Source organism: Leptinotarsa decemlineata, unplaced genomic scaffold (genome assembly GCF_025532065.1).
Source record: "Leptinotarsa decemlineata unplaced genomic scaffold, Ldec_3_MD MMD2_tig00026314_RagTag_RagTag, whole genome shotgun sequence".
Classification (NCBI taxonomy): Eukaryota; Metazoa; Arthropoda; class Insecta; order Coleoptera; family Chrysomelidae; genus Leptinotarsa; species Leptinotarsa decemlineata.
In genome coordinates this window covers 12,989,062-13,005,819 of record NW_027412684.1, presented here as the reverse complement: position 1 = coordinate 13,005,819, position 16,758 = coordinate 12,989,062, and the positions used below count along the sequence as shown (strand labels likewise).

Here is a 16,758-nt window from a genome sequence, read left to right as displayed (position 1 = left end):
TAGACGTGATGTCTCATAATCTGACGATTATCTAGAAAGATTCGCTTAATCTGACAAAAACAATATTTTTTTTAATTCGTTTTTTAATTCATTGAACTTAAATAATTGAAAAGGTCAGAAAATAGCATGCAAATAAAAGACTGTATGTTTTTTAAGTAGAATACTTGTATTTACAAGAAAATAATTTTTTTAAATGCTCAAAAAAATTAAATTTTTTATAATCAATTGATTAATTAATGAAGAAAAGAGAAATTAAACTTTCAAACTTATATATTGTATAAGTTTGAAAATGTCCTTATAGGACGAAACTGCAGTAACGTTAGTTACAAATAAAAGTGGTAAAAAACATAGAAAGTTCCTAATTGATTAATTAATCATCATCTTCATCACGAACGAGTCTCTGTGATCAGCTGTGATGGCGTCATGCCAAAAGAATTCGGCTTGCGGAAATCGTCATATTATATATTTTTCGTTATCCTTGAATTATCTACTTCAAAATAAAAAAAAATCAGCTACGCTCGAGAATGTCAAAATGAAGTTATTTTTTTACAACTTTGCTGCCCTCCCCTTTCGTTACGTCACTCTCAAATTGTCAGATTACTGGAATATACACTTTTTAGCAGGTAATTAACTCACCCTACCTTAATCTGACGCGCTCGAGAATTTCTGATGATCAATTTTTTTTTACTAATCTGATCCTTTATCCCTCACAGGCGGCCTTATATATGGGGCTCATATTTGGTGGAGGTACTTAACCGGGTACAAGGTATCCCCATGTATATTAATCTGCCGCGCTTTAGTAAATCTCGAAATACCCGCTTGGGCTCCCCTATTATAGAGTAATTTACTTCAGATTCATTCATTTTTCTAACTTTATTAGTCCAAACAACTAGGGATATATATTCCTGAGCCAAGAGAACAGCTGTCTGCGAAGGGAATGAAAAAATAAATTAATACTGGAGAATATTTCCAAAAACTTATAAGCTTTCACTAATATGTAATGGATACCACCTCAACAGCTCATAACTTCATAACTATTAAATATATGCGAGCGCTTTCGATAGCTGGCTGTGCTATCATCTTGGCTCTACTCAAAGTGAACGTTTTATCTTCTTGTTTGTTTCTTTATGCGGTTAGAACGCCTTAGTTCAGCTACTGCAGGTAAATTTGCCTGTATTTGGGTTATATCAGTTAATATCCTTCGTGTTGTATTTTCTCTAGGTTCACTGTTTCTAGGAATGTATACTGTATTGTGTAGTATATTGAATGCTAGGTCTTGTTGTGTATTGATTTGTATTTGCTGCTCGATAAGTGAATTATGACTGTAGAATTTACGGATGTTTAAGTTTTCCCAGATGTCTATACGGTTTACTTTATTGACTTGTTTCATGAGTTTTATGTTCTCTGGTGTGGAAAAGTTATGTTTTTGTATGGCGTATGTTGCAAGGTTTGATTTATGTGTTATTGGGTTTATGTATGCCTTTTTTGTGCTCGTGGTACCTTTGGATCCAAAGGTGGGAAACTGTTACATTTGACAGTGTCCCATTTTCTTGAGAAGTTCTCTCACTCTTTCTGGGATGCAGATGAATCATTTAGTAAGTTCAATTTTTTTAAATTGTTCCGACCTAGTATTTCCGAAAGAGAAAATAAACTGATGCGTTATATATTTACTTCAATATTGATATATATGCAAGTATTGAGTAACAAAATATTCGAAACTGTTTCAGGTCAAACTCAAGCTTTTTCCAGAATTGGTTGAAGACTGGGTGTTTTACCAAAATTCAAGGCTTCCTCTTCGTCAACAAAAACATTTGACAACCGATCCGAAGTATACGTAGGAATAGTACTACGCCTGCTGAGCCTCTTCATCCCCCTGATTTCAACACCACAGATCACTTGCCTGAAAGCGTTCCGCATTCGATTCGACATCACATTGTAAACGATTGGATTTACAGTAGATGATATGTAGTACAGGACTCCTGCTACGGTATACATCCAGTAGTTCAGTTCATCGAAGTCGTTTGAATTATTCATGTACACTGAAAGTAGCCTCTGTATATGAAAAGGACACCAGCATACGAAAAAACCTAGCGCAATGAAAGCTGAAACAAACACAGGAATCACTATTGATATATTGAATACAGCCCTACCCACTGCGCCATTATGAAAATCGTTTGATTTGAGCAATGTGTCGTTAAATTTATTCTTCTTGTATTTTTTTTCAGCATTTCATGATACTAACATAACATTTTTACTACATTATTACGTTGCTCTTGGTGTCTTTTATTCCTCCCATGCACTGAGCCGCTAATACCTCTACCCAAAGAAGATTGACTTTTCGCTGATCTTCGTATCACAATTCCCATTTTGACATACTGGTAAAGTATAACGGCCATAGGAATAACGAAAAACACAATCGAACTAACTTCAGTCAGTGGAATGTTTTCAGGTTGTGCTGTCATTGCGCAGAACGCTGACTCCTGAAAAATAGAAAATGACGAAACAGGAAGCACGAGAGGTTAGCAAGATTGGCTAAGTCGAGAAAGTTAGGTTGGATCAGGTTTTGAATTCGGAGCAAAAAAATGAGAATTTTTTTTATGTTCTAGCTTTCGATACTTCAATTGACTCAGGAACTATTTGTACAATGAGGTATATAAATAATAACAAAATTACAATAAGATGAATGAGAATACAATAAAATGCAAACACATAAAAAATATACTACGTTATTGAAAGCACTGAATAATATAGAATATATAGAAATATATGATTTATCATTCAGTTTTTAAAAATATTTCAGAGGCTGTCTTGGAGGACAACGCAACGGTCAGTTGTCATGTCAGATTTACATGAGAAACTGATTAAAGTAATAGAAAATGTTGCTTCAGGGGAACTTCGGCTGAAACTTCTAGAAAGCCAATTCTCTAATAGGAAACAGTTCGTTATAATAAATCAAACACTTGGTTCTTACTGTTTACCATAGAATATGGAGTCCCCCAAGGAACGGTATTAGGGGCTTCTTTTATTTAATTGTGTACCATTTTGGAGTTTTTTGTTTATTAAGGCGAAAATGTATAATGAAAAATGTTTTTGACAAGTTGGAATTATCCATTCTGAATTTTGATTTGAATGCAGAAACAGTTCAGTGGAAACTTTGTAATTTTTCTGTTATTATTAGATTATTGTAATTTTTTTTCAAAGTAGCGCCAAATTCAATGGTTTGTCTTCGTTTCTCACTTATAGGAAAAAAAATGCTGTATTTTAATGATATACGTGTAACTATTTTCTGTCTCAATTTCATTAACTGATGGTGAAAAGAGAAGCCAAAAACAATGAAATCTGAACCCGTATATTGAAAAATGTAATTTTACGCACAAAATGTTGATCAATTCTCACCATAATTATGTTTTGAGGTTCTTCAGGATGAGTGATATAATCCACTCCACTGTGAATAGCGAAAGGCAGCGCACAAAAGAAGGAGACTACCCACAAAATCAAGATAATTCGCAGACATCTCTGTAGACTAGAAACAGCCACTTTAATTAGTGGATGACAAATAGCGACGTATCTTTCAGTCGAAAAAACCACCACAGTTAAGACTGAAACATATGAAGCCCTGCAATGGAATGAATATATCTTCAACACGAAGCTCGAAGAGGATTTTCAAAGCTAGTTTGTGGTGGTACTCACATTTCTGAAAACAGCGCTCTTGCTTGGCAAAAGTACTGCCCGAAAATCCATGGGTATTGATGCCAGTATAGCATGACGTCATATGGAAGACCTGAAACAGTCATTAGCATATTAGAGCAGAATTACAGCTCAAGACAATAGAATTGAAATATCTAAATCACTCACGAAATTTTACATTTTATAGAAAACATAAATGTAGAGCTCGTATGTTACGTCTTTTTGTTTTATGAGTATTTTGTTTGGGCCGCACTGATTTTTTTTACTCGTAAGAAAGCCATTTTTTCGTCAAATAATTCAAGTCTTTCAGTGCTGGAAAGGTATCATTCAAAATATAGAATTTAAGCAGTTACTTTTTGAAAGACATTTCTTGTGTTGGATAAATATTCTGATGAAATATAACGATATTTCTTCAATAACTTTTTTGTTTAAGGTGTTTTTCACAAGTGAATTTTTTGGACACGAAAAGGGATCACTTTGTGAAACGTCAACTGTCTCGAAAAAACATTTGAATAGAGGTAATTGGTTTTTTGAACTCTCAATTAGGGGTGAACTAGTCAGTTTACTCTTTAGTATACTGTGGCAGATTCTCTATTGATTCAACTTCTTTTTTCTTATTATGGAAGATAAAAACAGCAAAAAACATCCGATGACTGTTAATCAGATAGAATTATTGCTAGAGTTCATATTGCGAAAACAGTTCAATTCAGGTAGAGTTTCATTGAAAATGGGATGTACCTCTTCTGAAGGGGAGGTGTAGTCTCAATTTACTGAACTCACCTCTCGTTGTACAAAAAAACAGTTTGAGATAAACCTGTAAAGCTGAATCTTCTGTCTCATCGATACAACTGTTTTCAACTTGTTATTTATCACAAAAACTATGTGCCTAGTTGGGAAACATTTGGTGAAACTTGAGGTTACCCCATCTCCCCTTGCAAATTGCTAGAATATACAGAATAATTTGAAGTTGTGCACTCTTAGCGACTTTCTGGTCAAGAAATCCTCATTTCATAATGATGTGGAGAAATATAAACATCTGCCAGGTTACACCACGAAACCATATATCTTTTAGAACTGACGTACACCATCTCAACTTGAGATTCAGGACACATTTAACAATACCACAGCATAAAACTTCAGTATTTCGCGGATCTTTCACTTAGCATATTGCCTACTCATATAATCGGATACCCATTGAATATAAACCTCTGCCATTAGGAAGCCTCAAACGAAAGATGAAAAAATATCTTCTTACAATAAATAGATCCAATGAATCGAATTATGTCGAAATCAGTCAACCTTTCTCCAAGCTCAACAAAGTACATATACATATAATACATATACATGTATTGGCATTTCAATTTCCCTGTATATATTTGTTGCACTGTTCTTGATAGCATACTGTTTTTTTTTTGTTTTTCTCTCTTTGTCTTTTGTTCTTACGGTTGGATGAAAAAGCAATCTCCGCGATGATTTATCATACGCAGATACTGAATCCTGCCATTTGATTGGTTGTAATTGTGTGAAACCATCAATAAGAGCCACTTCCCACACCTTGGGGTAAGTGATCATTGGGTCCGAGAATCATGTGCCCTGAGCCAGCGCAGTGAGCTAAGAGAGACAGCCTTCTGGATCAGTGCGGCTAAGATTTCTGCCTTAGTGCGGCAAGATTCGAGAGTAGAGAGGGCATCACTCCACCAAGGACTCCAATAATCAGAACAACCATGTTGACAGAGTGATCTGGATAGAGTCTGCGGAGTTCGAAGAGAAAATCTCGATATTTTATCCGTTTTTCCTCCTCTTTTCAGACGATATTCATCTCGCCAAGAGCTGAAAACTCCACAACAAATCTGGTGGTCGAGAAGGACTACATCAGGCTTATTAGCTTGTATGAGCCTGAGGGTGGGGAACGAATAGTTCCAATAAATTTGGCACTTCTCATTCCCCACAAAGGATTCAATATCCCCCGGAGCGTAAAGCAACACCGGTGAGTCGTCAATACCGTAAGAGTGCCGTATATGGTAATATAGCACTCTTAGGGCCGCGTTATGTCGATGGATATAGGCCGAGACTGCATATGCTGGACATGCTGATAGCAAATGCATTAGGGTCTCGAGCGCCTCGCGGCAGGCCCTGCACCTTGTGTCAGGAACCTCTATACCCATCGCGCGACTGTAATATACAATGTGAATCGCTACTTTCGCACAGGCACCGCTGTTAGAGCGCCTTGAGGATTTTCCTACAGAGCTTGTGTTTTGTCCTTGAAAAAAACTGGCCATAGCCACGCGAGATCTGAAACACTATTCACGGTTCATTTCTCACCAACTGAGTTGCCACATAAGGAGAATGGCTAGACTTGACTCATCTCAGATGAATATTACTGGAGTTTTTTCCCAACACCAAATCGTTATTTTTAACACCTCGACACGTGTTTCGATCACCAAGTGATCATCTTCAAAGAGGAAGATTAAAACTCAAGACATCCACTTCATATCGATGGAAGTTTTTGAGCCTTACTTTTATATCAGAGAGCTTACTATTTTATGCATGAAAAAATGATGTTGGGGAATTCATAATTTGAGAATGAAAAAAAATCGCATAACATAAATGATGAAGATTCATATAGGTCTTTGAAAAAACTGGATGTCTCAGTTTGGACCACAGTGTCTATATTAGGACAAGCTCGATAACAGTAATTCACCTATATTTATAAGACAGAAACAGATAGTACTCACCAAAAAGCAGAAGTGTAATATCTGACACAGCCAAATTCACCAAATAGTAATCTGTGGGCGTATTCAGTGACTTGTGTTTGAAAATAACAAAACACACAGCAGCATTGCCAATTATTCCTGTTACAAAAATGATGCAATTGATTATTGTAATAGCAACAGCTACTTTCAGATCCTGTGCCTGAGGACCTCTGAAACATTCTATATATTCCCAGGGAGTAATTGAGACATTTGTTCTGTTCAGTACATTATTTGTGCACAAATCTAGAAACTGTTCTTGGGTGAGGAAGTCATTTGACATACTCAAAATCGGCCCTGAAAATATTTGATAAAATAGAGGAAATTCGTTTTATGAAATAGTGAGGAAGTCATCTAACATACTGAAAATGCGCACTGAAAATGGTTAGTGAAATGAAAGAAACATGTTTTATAAAATTGTGAGGAACACACCTGAAATACTGGAAATCCGCCCTGAAAATAATCGATGGGATTGAGGAAACCTGTTTTATAAAACAGTGAGGACATACTCAAAATCCGCCATGGAAATGGTTGACAAAATGAAAGAAACCGGTTTTATAAAACAGTGAGGACCATATATGATATACTCAAAATCCGTTCTGAAATCGATTGATGAAATTAAGGAAACAGATTTATAAAACAGTAAGGAAGTCATCTGACATACTCAAAATGCGCAATGAAAATGGTTGATGAAATGAAAGAAACCTGTTTTATAAAATAGTGAGGACCCCATCTGAAATACTGGAAATCCGCCCTGAAAATAATTGGAAAGATGGAGAAAACTTGTTTCATAAAGCAGTGAGGACCACATCTGACATACTCGAAATCCGCCCTGGAAATGATCGATGAGATTGAGGAAACCTGATTTATAAAACAGTGAGGACCACATATAACATACTCAAAATCTGCCTAGAAAATGGTTGACAAAATGAAAGAAACCTGTTTTATAAAACAGTGAGGACCACATCTGACAAACCCAAAATGCGAAATGAAAATGATTGATGAAATGAAAGAAACATGTACATCTGAAAAACTGAAAATCCGCCCTGAGAATAATTGAAGAAATGGAGAAAACCTGTTTTATAAAACAGTTAGGACCACATCTGACAAACTCAGAATCTGCCATGATAATGGTTGATAAAATGAAAGAAGCCTTTTTTTGGGAAAGAAAGTTTTTGGCTTTCTACTACTCCATCTGATACCAAAAAAAAGAAGATTCACTCATCCCTTTTTTTTTGTATCAGATGGAGTAGTAGCAAGCTAAAAACTTTCTTTCCCAAAAAATTAATCACTCCTAAAAATATAACCCTTTCAATTCAAAGAAAGAAGCCTGTTTTATAAAATACTGAGGACCACATCTGGAATACTGGAAATCCGCCCCGAAAATAATTGAAGAAATGGAGAAAACCTGTTTTATAAAACAGTGAGGACCACATCTGACATACTCGAAATCTGCTTTGGAAATGATCGATGAGATGAAGGAAACCTGTTTTATGAAAAATGGAGGACCACATCTGACATACTCGAAATCTGCCTTGGAAATGATCGATGAGATGAAGGAAACCTGTTTTATGAAATAGTGAGGACCACATCTGACCTACTCAATATCTGCCATTGAAATGATTGATGAAATGGATGAAACGTGTTTCATAAAACAGTGAGAAAGTCATCTAACATACTCAAAATCCGCCCTGAAACTGATAGATGTGATGGAGGAAACACGTTTTATAAAACAGTTAGGACAACATTTGACAAACTCAGAATCTGACATGGAAATGGTTGATAAAATGAAAGAAACCTGTTTTATAAAACAGTGAGAATCACATCTGACCTACTCAATATCTGCCATTGAAATGATTGATGGAATGGATGAAACCTGTTTCATAACACAGAGAGAAAGTCATCTGACATACTCAAAATCCGCCCTGAAACTGATAGATGTGATGGAGGAAACACGTTTTATAAAACAGTTAGGGCCACATTTGACAAACTCAGAATCTGACATGGAAATGGTTGAAAAAATGAAAGAAACCTGTTTTATAAAACAGTGAGGACCACATCTGACATACCCAAAATCCGTCCTGAAATTGGTTGATAAAATTGAGGAAACAGGTTTTATAAAACGGTAAGTAAGTCATGTGACATACTCAAAATTCACCCTGGAAATGGTTAATAAAATAGAGAAAATATATTTTATTGAACAGTGAAGGCCATATTCGACATATTAAAAATCCACCCTAAAATTGATTGATGTGGTGGAGGAAACACGTTTTATAAAACAGTTAGGACTACATTTGACAAACTCAGAATCTGACATGATGATGGTTGATAAAATGAAAGAAACCTGTTTTATAAAACCGTGAGGATCACATCTGACATACTCAAAATCCGTCCTGAAATTGATTGATAAAATTGAGGAAACACTTTTTATAAAACAGTGAGGAAGTCATCTGACATACTCAAAATCCACCCTGAAAATGGATAATAAAATGAAGGACATCTGTTTCATCAAACAGTGAAGGCCACATTTGACATAAATGGTTGATGAAATGGATGGAACCTGTTTCATAGAACAGTGAGAAAGTCATCTGACTACGTACTAGAAATCCGCCATGCAAATTATTCATGAGATGGAGGAAACCTAATGCCATAACGAGTTCAAGAAGGTCCCTAGGAAGATACAAGATTCCAGAAGGTGGGTTATCTTCGTCAGGATTATGGAGAGGACTACTATCACCGTTGGAATCTATGGCAGTTTCATATTGGATTTCGAATACAAAAACACAGGTGTTATCATTCTAGAACATTATACATAATTCACTATTTATTTCAGAAGACGACAAAAATGTTGAATGTTGAATTTCAACAATGCCGTAATCGATACTGGATTCTTTTGTGGAAGTTTCCTACTTTTTTTATTGGAAGCTTGTTATATTATACTGGATAGAGCCTTCTCTGTAGAGTCCTGTTTCGTCTATCTAAACAGATAGTGTACAGGAAGTAACTGTACTCATTCCAGATAGATCTCTGTTCTGATAAAGCATTTCAATTCATTCTTTGGTACACATGGTACACACAGTCATTGCAAAAATTATATCGGGTTTATTAATACTCACGAAGAAGCAAAGGAACAAAACGTTTATATAGTTTATTTTTGAATTGCATCACTACCTTAATGAGACACTGTTCTAATGTTGTCAAAACTAGAACACAAGGGTTCTAAATAGTTCCAATTTTATGCACTATTAGAGGATGATTCTTATGACCGACCATGGTTCATTCTTCCATTCTGTATACTGTGTAATATTGACTATATTATTATTTTGTGTACACATGCGTGCTTAATAGTGTTTTCCTACCTTCACCTGAATTTGTACAAGTACATCACAAAATGTTATTTCACTTCAACAAAATCGATGTAAATTTTATAAACATGAGTAAATATATACCTGAATAATTTGAGAACAGATTTTTCTGAGCCAAAATTCAAATTTGTCACTGCATTTCGTTTTAATGGTTAATATACTACTGTGAACAATCTCCTGAAAACATAAATGGCAAAGATAAAGAGTAATTATCACATAAATGATTTACGTAGCTGCAATCCTCTAAATTATTTTATAGTTCATAAAACAATCAGCTCATTTCTTTGGTTTAATAAATAAAGTATGAGCATTTGCAGAGAGAATCGTATGAAAATTTCCGCAGACGTCGTGCATATCACCATTATCATCGATTGCTATCAAAGATGAAACTATAATTGACAAAATTAATTATAGCCCTGTGATATGTAGATCTGAATTATCTCTCTGTTTCACGTTTAATGGTCGATATTTTCGTTTGTTGGATCGAGCAGAATGATACTATTCACAGTCTCGCTAAGAAAATGTACAGCAATTCGACTGCATTACAGAAAAAAAAGTTGTGAAGGTAGAAGTCGAACTGTAAGCGTTCAATAAGTTCATGAATAACACTTTTTAAAATACCAAAATTGCAACACTTTTCTCGACGAGCATTTCACCAACCACAAAGTAGATCAATCAGCCAACTTCCCCACTTTTAGAAAAGTGTTACAGTTCTGGTGTTTGGGAGTTTTTTGGAGCAGAAATTTGTTTTTGGAATTCATTAGATTTGAAAGTATAAGGTCTCAACCTCAGTTGATGCAGACAATAAGCCATGAAACATTTCCTATGCTTGGCAGAGGTTTGTCAATAATAATGAAGAAGCAAATCAACAAAATAAATTACTGTTAGGCAAATCCCATGGCTTGGGATGTGGGGGTGGTTTAGCAAACCGGCCATCGGATGCCTGCTTCCACGACCCCGCTGGATACGAGAATGTCTGAATCACTTGTGGTTCTGTTATTCCCTAACTGAATGGCATCTCAACGATGGCTTAATCGTAAGGTGTGTGTATCCGTACCGGGAGGATGAATAACACTGAGCCTATCAGCTGTCTCTACGGAATCTTCGAGATACCTGGCGCCTTCTCGTCGTAGCATCGCCTTGTCACAGTAATGCGGGGCTCTGTAGTGATTGATCTTCTTTCCCTACCTACTCGTGAGACTCTTATGGACAGAGTACACTCAAAAATCCTTTCTGACGCTGAGTATACAGAGGAGATGGATGTCCATCTTACGAGTCCAACTGACCTCCCTGTAAATTTAGATCAGGAGCGAGAGCTTCTCAAATCTCCAACTCCTGATCCAATAACTGAACCTGAAAAAAAGGTTTGGTAGTCCAGACAGGAAACGACTGAGTCGTCTCCCCAATAGCGGGGTACCTTATGAAACCGCCTTGCACCAAATTCTTGAGCGGCGTAAATCTGTGTCAGGGTGGGGGGGGACAAACTCCCCATGAGCAGGTTAGCAAAAGTTTGCGCTCAAGTGATGATTCACCAAAACCAGAGGTGAAAAAGCCCTACACGATTGAATCTAAGGCATCGTCAGGTGTAGCTGATGTGCAAAGAACCTCATATGGGATGGTTGTCGCGGGTATCAAGGTGAGAATCTTGCACCTCAACTATCCGACCACCTCATTAACGATGAAACAGCAGAGCATATACTTTGTGCCTGCCCCGCTGGGGACTGAATCAGGTTTTTTAAAGTTCGGCAGAGCCGTACTCTTACCATCTGACCTGAAAGACCACTCACCAAGCAATAATTTAGACTTGAGTGAACATAGGCATAGTTGTAACTTAATAAGATATTAATGGGGACAGAATTTCTGAGATTCCAAATAACGAAACAATGCTTGCAATATAATCATTCCAGGATAATTTGCAGGCAATGCTCAACCCTAAGAACTTGACTGATTTTTTCTACACAATAGATTTAGTATTAGCTCTAACCAATATACCGCAGTCCATTTCTCTCAGCGAAAAAACAATGGTATTTGATTTATTGCTATTTAGAACGAGGCAGTTTCTGGCGCAGTAATTATGCATATTAGCAACTGCAATATCAGCCTGGTCAGATAACCCTTCACAAGAAGAAGAACTCAATAAGAAGGACGTGTCATTAGTAAACTGTATAGTATATATAAGAGAAAGAGAGTAGGGCCCAGGACACTACTTTGGGGAACACCTGTTAAGATGTTACGATTTTCAGAATGATACATTCTCAATTTGACCCTAACCTTAACAGATTTTGATCTGCCAGACAGATAAGTCTTAGTCCATTTCAGACCTTGGCCGCGAACTACAATGTCATAAAATTTATCGAGGAGAAGTTGATGGTTGATGGTATCAAATACACGTGACAAATCAAATAGTATACTGATCGATATTTCACCATTTTCAATTTTGGATTAAACATGGTTGACCAGAGAAAGAGTAGCATCTTGGGTTGATAAACCAGATTGGAATCCATATTGGCTCTTTGCGAGTAGGTTATACTTTTTATAGAAGGATACGAGTCTGTTGAGATAAGATTATTCGAAATTCTTTTTTTTTTCGGAATCCCGTAAATAGTTTTGAGAGTTCGAACCTCTTTCCTGCACATTGTGGAAATATAAAGGTTTGATAGTAAAGACCTTCTAAGTTCATGAATATTTTATTGGAAATAACAGTAGATAACAATAGTATACTTGAGTTTTTTTATATACAGGTTTATCAAAAGAAATCAGACTTTCATGGCAAAAAAAACAGTCTGATAAGGCACTCAATCATTTCTGGAGCTAAGTTCATTGACAAAAGTAATGAAACAGAATATAAAACGGCATATCCAGGGCATATGAAGGGAGCACCAGATATTCTATGATTACTTAATATCACAGAACAACAAATATCGGTTATATATTCATCGTATTTGGTTCAATAAAATGAAAATATACAAAGTTGCATAAAACTGTTAAATTATAATACCTAAACTTTTGAAGAAGGTGTATACATTAAGATATAAAGAAATAAATTGTTACTGAGGTTGCACCTTATACTGGAAGAAATGGAATGGTTGGAAGTTTGAATTTAGCAACATTTGAGGCATAGTGAACTATAAATTTTCCATCTTAGCATCCCAAAGAAAAAAAGAATTGATAATGTTAGTGATTTACTTAAGTTTTACTTGTGTTCCAGCATAATAATGAATTTTCAAGTCATTGTCAAGTCCATCAGTCAACTCAATCATTTGTATCCAGGAATGAAATTCAGATTATATTATAGGTTATTTATAGTCACTGTGGATGTGAACACATTACAGAGGGATATCATGAAAAATTACTGGATATTGTCACTTCCGAAACAGCTTAAAACATTTTTGAACAATATCAATTCGTATTTAATTTCGGATTTCTTTCTAGTTCTAGGTATTCTTAATCATTCCCATTCTGATACAATTAAGTGTTCCAATGGAGATGACTGTGAATATGAAATTGGATGAATATTAATATTGAAAAAATAATATAAACACTAATGTCATAAATATTCGTTTCTAAAAACTGATCTGTGCCCCATAAAATATGCAAGACTTCCAGAAACGATAATTGTATTCAAAAAAATAAGTAGTGAAAAGATAGTTTGTCAAGTTTCAAGAACTATGAATATTCAACTGGACATTTCTGAGACTGCATTCAACTGTTATTATTCAATTTTCGCTGGAATACGGTAAAGTTTTTAGAAGTTTTCCATATATGGAGATACATATTACAATAATATAATTAAAAACTATTACTTTCACATAGAGTAAGGGGGCATAGCTGGAATACGGTAAAGTTTCCAGAAGTTTTCCATAAATGGAAATACAGATTACAATAATTATTAAAAACTATTACTTTCACATATGAAAAGGGGCATACGTCATTTCTTATCCGAGGAACTTGGCGATTCGGATATGCGATTGGTTACCTCGTTCACGGGCAGCGGGGGCGATGACAAATATGTTGTTTGTCGTTCACTTCAGCCTAGTTTGAGTTATGATATTTTGGAAGGAATTCAATTTTCAATTATGGAAAATCATCGACTTCATGTTGCACTGATGAGAGGCCGAATAGCCCGAAATCGGTCTGAAAGTATGTTCCAATAATTGAAAATTGATTCCGGCAGTTGTATCGCCAACAACATATGCAGGAATTACTTATGTGAAGAATCCTGCACTGACACCCGTCGGATATAATCTAACACTCTTCGTGGTATCTGCCAGGGGAGTAGTTGTTTTCTGATGGGAGTCAGTTCATTAACCTACAGTGTAGGTGAGTTGAGACTGGCCTGATAATTGGAAATACTATAACATCAACAATAAAAATTTTGAATATGTACAATAGAGCTCATGTTTCGGTTCCGCATAATTTCACAAATGTGAGAACCATTTCAAAATTTTTATTGCAAAATCATTGTGCAAAATCTGTCAGGTCTTGATATAGTACGAAAAGTTTCATTTAGTCAAGTTTACACGTAGCAACTTGCTTGAAAGTACTCAAAAATACTATCGAGATAATTGAAATTTTTTCACATTTTTATAGCTCTTTTTAGTATTTTCCACAACAATAACAATATTGACTTTTCATTTGAAGGCAATTCAAAACAGGATCTGCATGATTAAGAAGTGAATGATGTCACATGTTTTTTTTGTATCTTGGTAATACTGACGATTCAAATGTCTCCAATTGAAATATTACTTGATTCTCATCACACTTTTTCTCTACTCTATCTATATTGTACATATACTGTTGCGTCAAACTTAACATAGTATCTTGTGTCTTAAATCTAAGGCTGCGCAGATCCCCGTGTGTGCCACTCCACGCAGAGAATTCACAGACCATTGTCTATCACATAAATAATACCTCTACAACTATCACTACCTGCGATGCTGTCTGTTGTATCTGATTTGTAAACAGAGCGCAATGAAGGCGCACGTCCTCAAAACCACAGTTAAGCACAATAAAAATATAACAGCTGTAGAATAATGTGAGGAATCCATATCCATTTCTTCCAAGAAATGTTCCGGATATACAAACTGGCAGTAATCGGTTTCACAGGGAAACTTTCCTCTGTCGTAACTGAGGACGGATAGCACTAACCCCTCGAAACCATACTTCAAGTAGGATATGTGAAAGATCCACCTGATGTGAACGGGAGCATCGTTCAGTTGGACGAAGAAACCAGAGAATATGGTGAATGGCAGGAAGCAAAATGGTCCAAATATGACTCCGTTCTGAAAAAAAAATTAAGTTCAACTTTGTAATTTGGGGAGGTTTTCAGTTATTTCACCGTGAACATAGTCAAAGAACCTTGTACTATTGGCACTATAAAAATAAATTATTGTACAGCGAAACACGTGTCGCGGTTTTTCTAAAACTCTTTATAGTGAAAATCATATAATTAACTGTATTGATGAGTTGTGATATTTTCATTAAATATATAATAAATAATGAGTTTATTGAAAATTCAATTGATAATGACTGAAAACAACATTTTTCTGAGAGGCAACTGCTGATCCAGATACTAATCTCAGAATTTTTTTTTCATCATAATACTAATAAAAAATGACATTTGGTATCATGAAATGGAAACACTACAGAAGAATAATGTGATGGTTACATAAATAATAAGGTTAAGCTTCAGAAAGATATACTTTTCTATTGCTTTTTGAAAGATTGATTATGTCCATTGAATTCTCAATTCTCTCGATTTTGAAAAAATATTTGTTTTCGTAACAGTGTAAGGTGTAAAAGAATACACTGCACCTTTAATACAAGTGAGTTTTATTGAACAGATAACTAACTGAAAAGTGAAAAAAAAAACAGTAAAGCAACGTCCCGGTTCAAAAGTTTTAATGAGACAAAATCACACTTTTTTTTTAATTGAAGGGGTTTTATTTTTAAGAGTGATTAATTGTTGGGAAAGAAAGTTTTTGGCATTCTACTACTCCATCTTGATATTAAAAAAATGTGGGAATCTTCCAAAGAGAGGAAGAAAGTAATCTATTTGGAAATAAGTAACTCTATACATGAATGTGTAGATCATGCAAAAAAAGCAACTTTCAGACAAAAACTGGAAGAAAGCCCTCCTGAAACAGCTACTTTCATACAAACATTGAATTACACTTTTTTATACTGAGATAGTGAATCTACTTGCCCGAAGGCATAATGACTCCAGTGATGAAATTCATTTTGAAGGAAAAATAATCCGATATGCATTATTCCATAACAATGAACATATGGTCGACAAAACTATTTCGGCTTTTTAAAAAAAGGTAATTTCATAATAGCCTATTGACAATATGAATAGCAACATTTGGTATATCTGATTCATTGGATGTCTCATTATGAATTCTATAGCAATTCAATACCCACTATAACGTCAATGAGCACCAAACTTTGTTGTGTTGGTATTCACCTAAGAATGCTGCATTTTTGGTTAGAATAATTGAATTGCTCACAAACGTGAAGACAAGTTGACGACACCTTCCTAGTATGGAACAATAGGAATACATAACTAGATACCTTTCTGAAGAACATCAACAGAGGAGGCTATCCGTAGACGACCTGGAAGATAGTACGAACATACCTATAAAAGAAATGAAATCACTAGGATGTTGTGTACGGTTCTGCTATTTCCAACTGAAGAACGAATTCTTTACGCAAGATGAGGCACTACCAATGTGATCGAAACTTTCACCAGTTATAGCCAACATATGTATGGAGTGGTGTAAAACTGTGGCCATTGAAGAAGCTCATAAGGAGCCCCGAGTCTGGTTGAGATACGTTGAAGACATCTTCATAATATGAAACCATAAAAAGACAGAACTAGATACCTTTCTAAAGCACATCAATAGCGTTGAATCTTCCATCACGTTCACAATAAAAAAAAAAGTCCACAACGATTT

The 16,758-nt window shown here is 35.4% G+C and overlaps 2 protein-coding genes across 2 annotated transcripts in view; both read right to left on the bottom strand.

The window, feature by feature from the left end:
- Positions 1-1,654: 1,654 nt before the first annotated feature.
- CAPAr (neuropeptides capa receptor) lies at positions 1,655-9,985 on the bottom strand. Its single transcript, XM_074181441.1, has 6 exons — positions 9,887-9,985; positions 6,423-6,734; positions 3,691-3,781; positions 3,397-3,616; positions 2,243-2,480; positions 1,655-2,102 (listed from the first exon to the last, which is right to left on the bottom strand). Exons 2-6 carry the CDS (start codon positions 6,718-6,720, stop codon positions 1,735-1,737), a joined length of 1,215 nt encoding a protein of 404 aa, XP_074037542.1. The 5' UTR covers positions 6,721-6,734; positions 9,887-9,985; the 3' UTR covers positions 1,655-1,734.
- A 2,491-nt stretch (positions 9,986-12,476) lies between these two features.
- Positions 12,477-16,758, bottom strand: part of LOC111510591 (ATP-binding cassette sub-family G member 1) — an 86,313-nt gene continuing 82,031 nt past the window's right edge. The window contains exon 10 of the mRNA XM_074181407.1: positions 12,477-15,084. Coding sequence (XP_074037508.1) covers positions 14,728-15,084 — 357 coding nt within the window. The 3' untranslated portion in view covers positions 12,477-14,727. The remainder of the gene's footprint in view (positions 15,085-16,758) is intronic.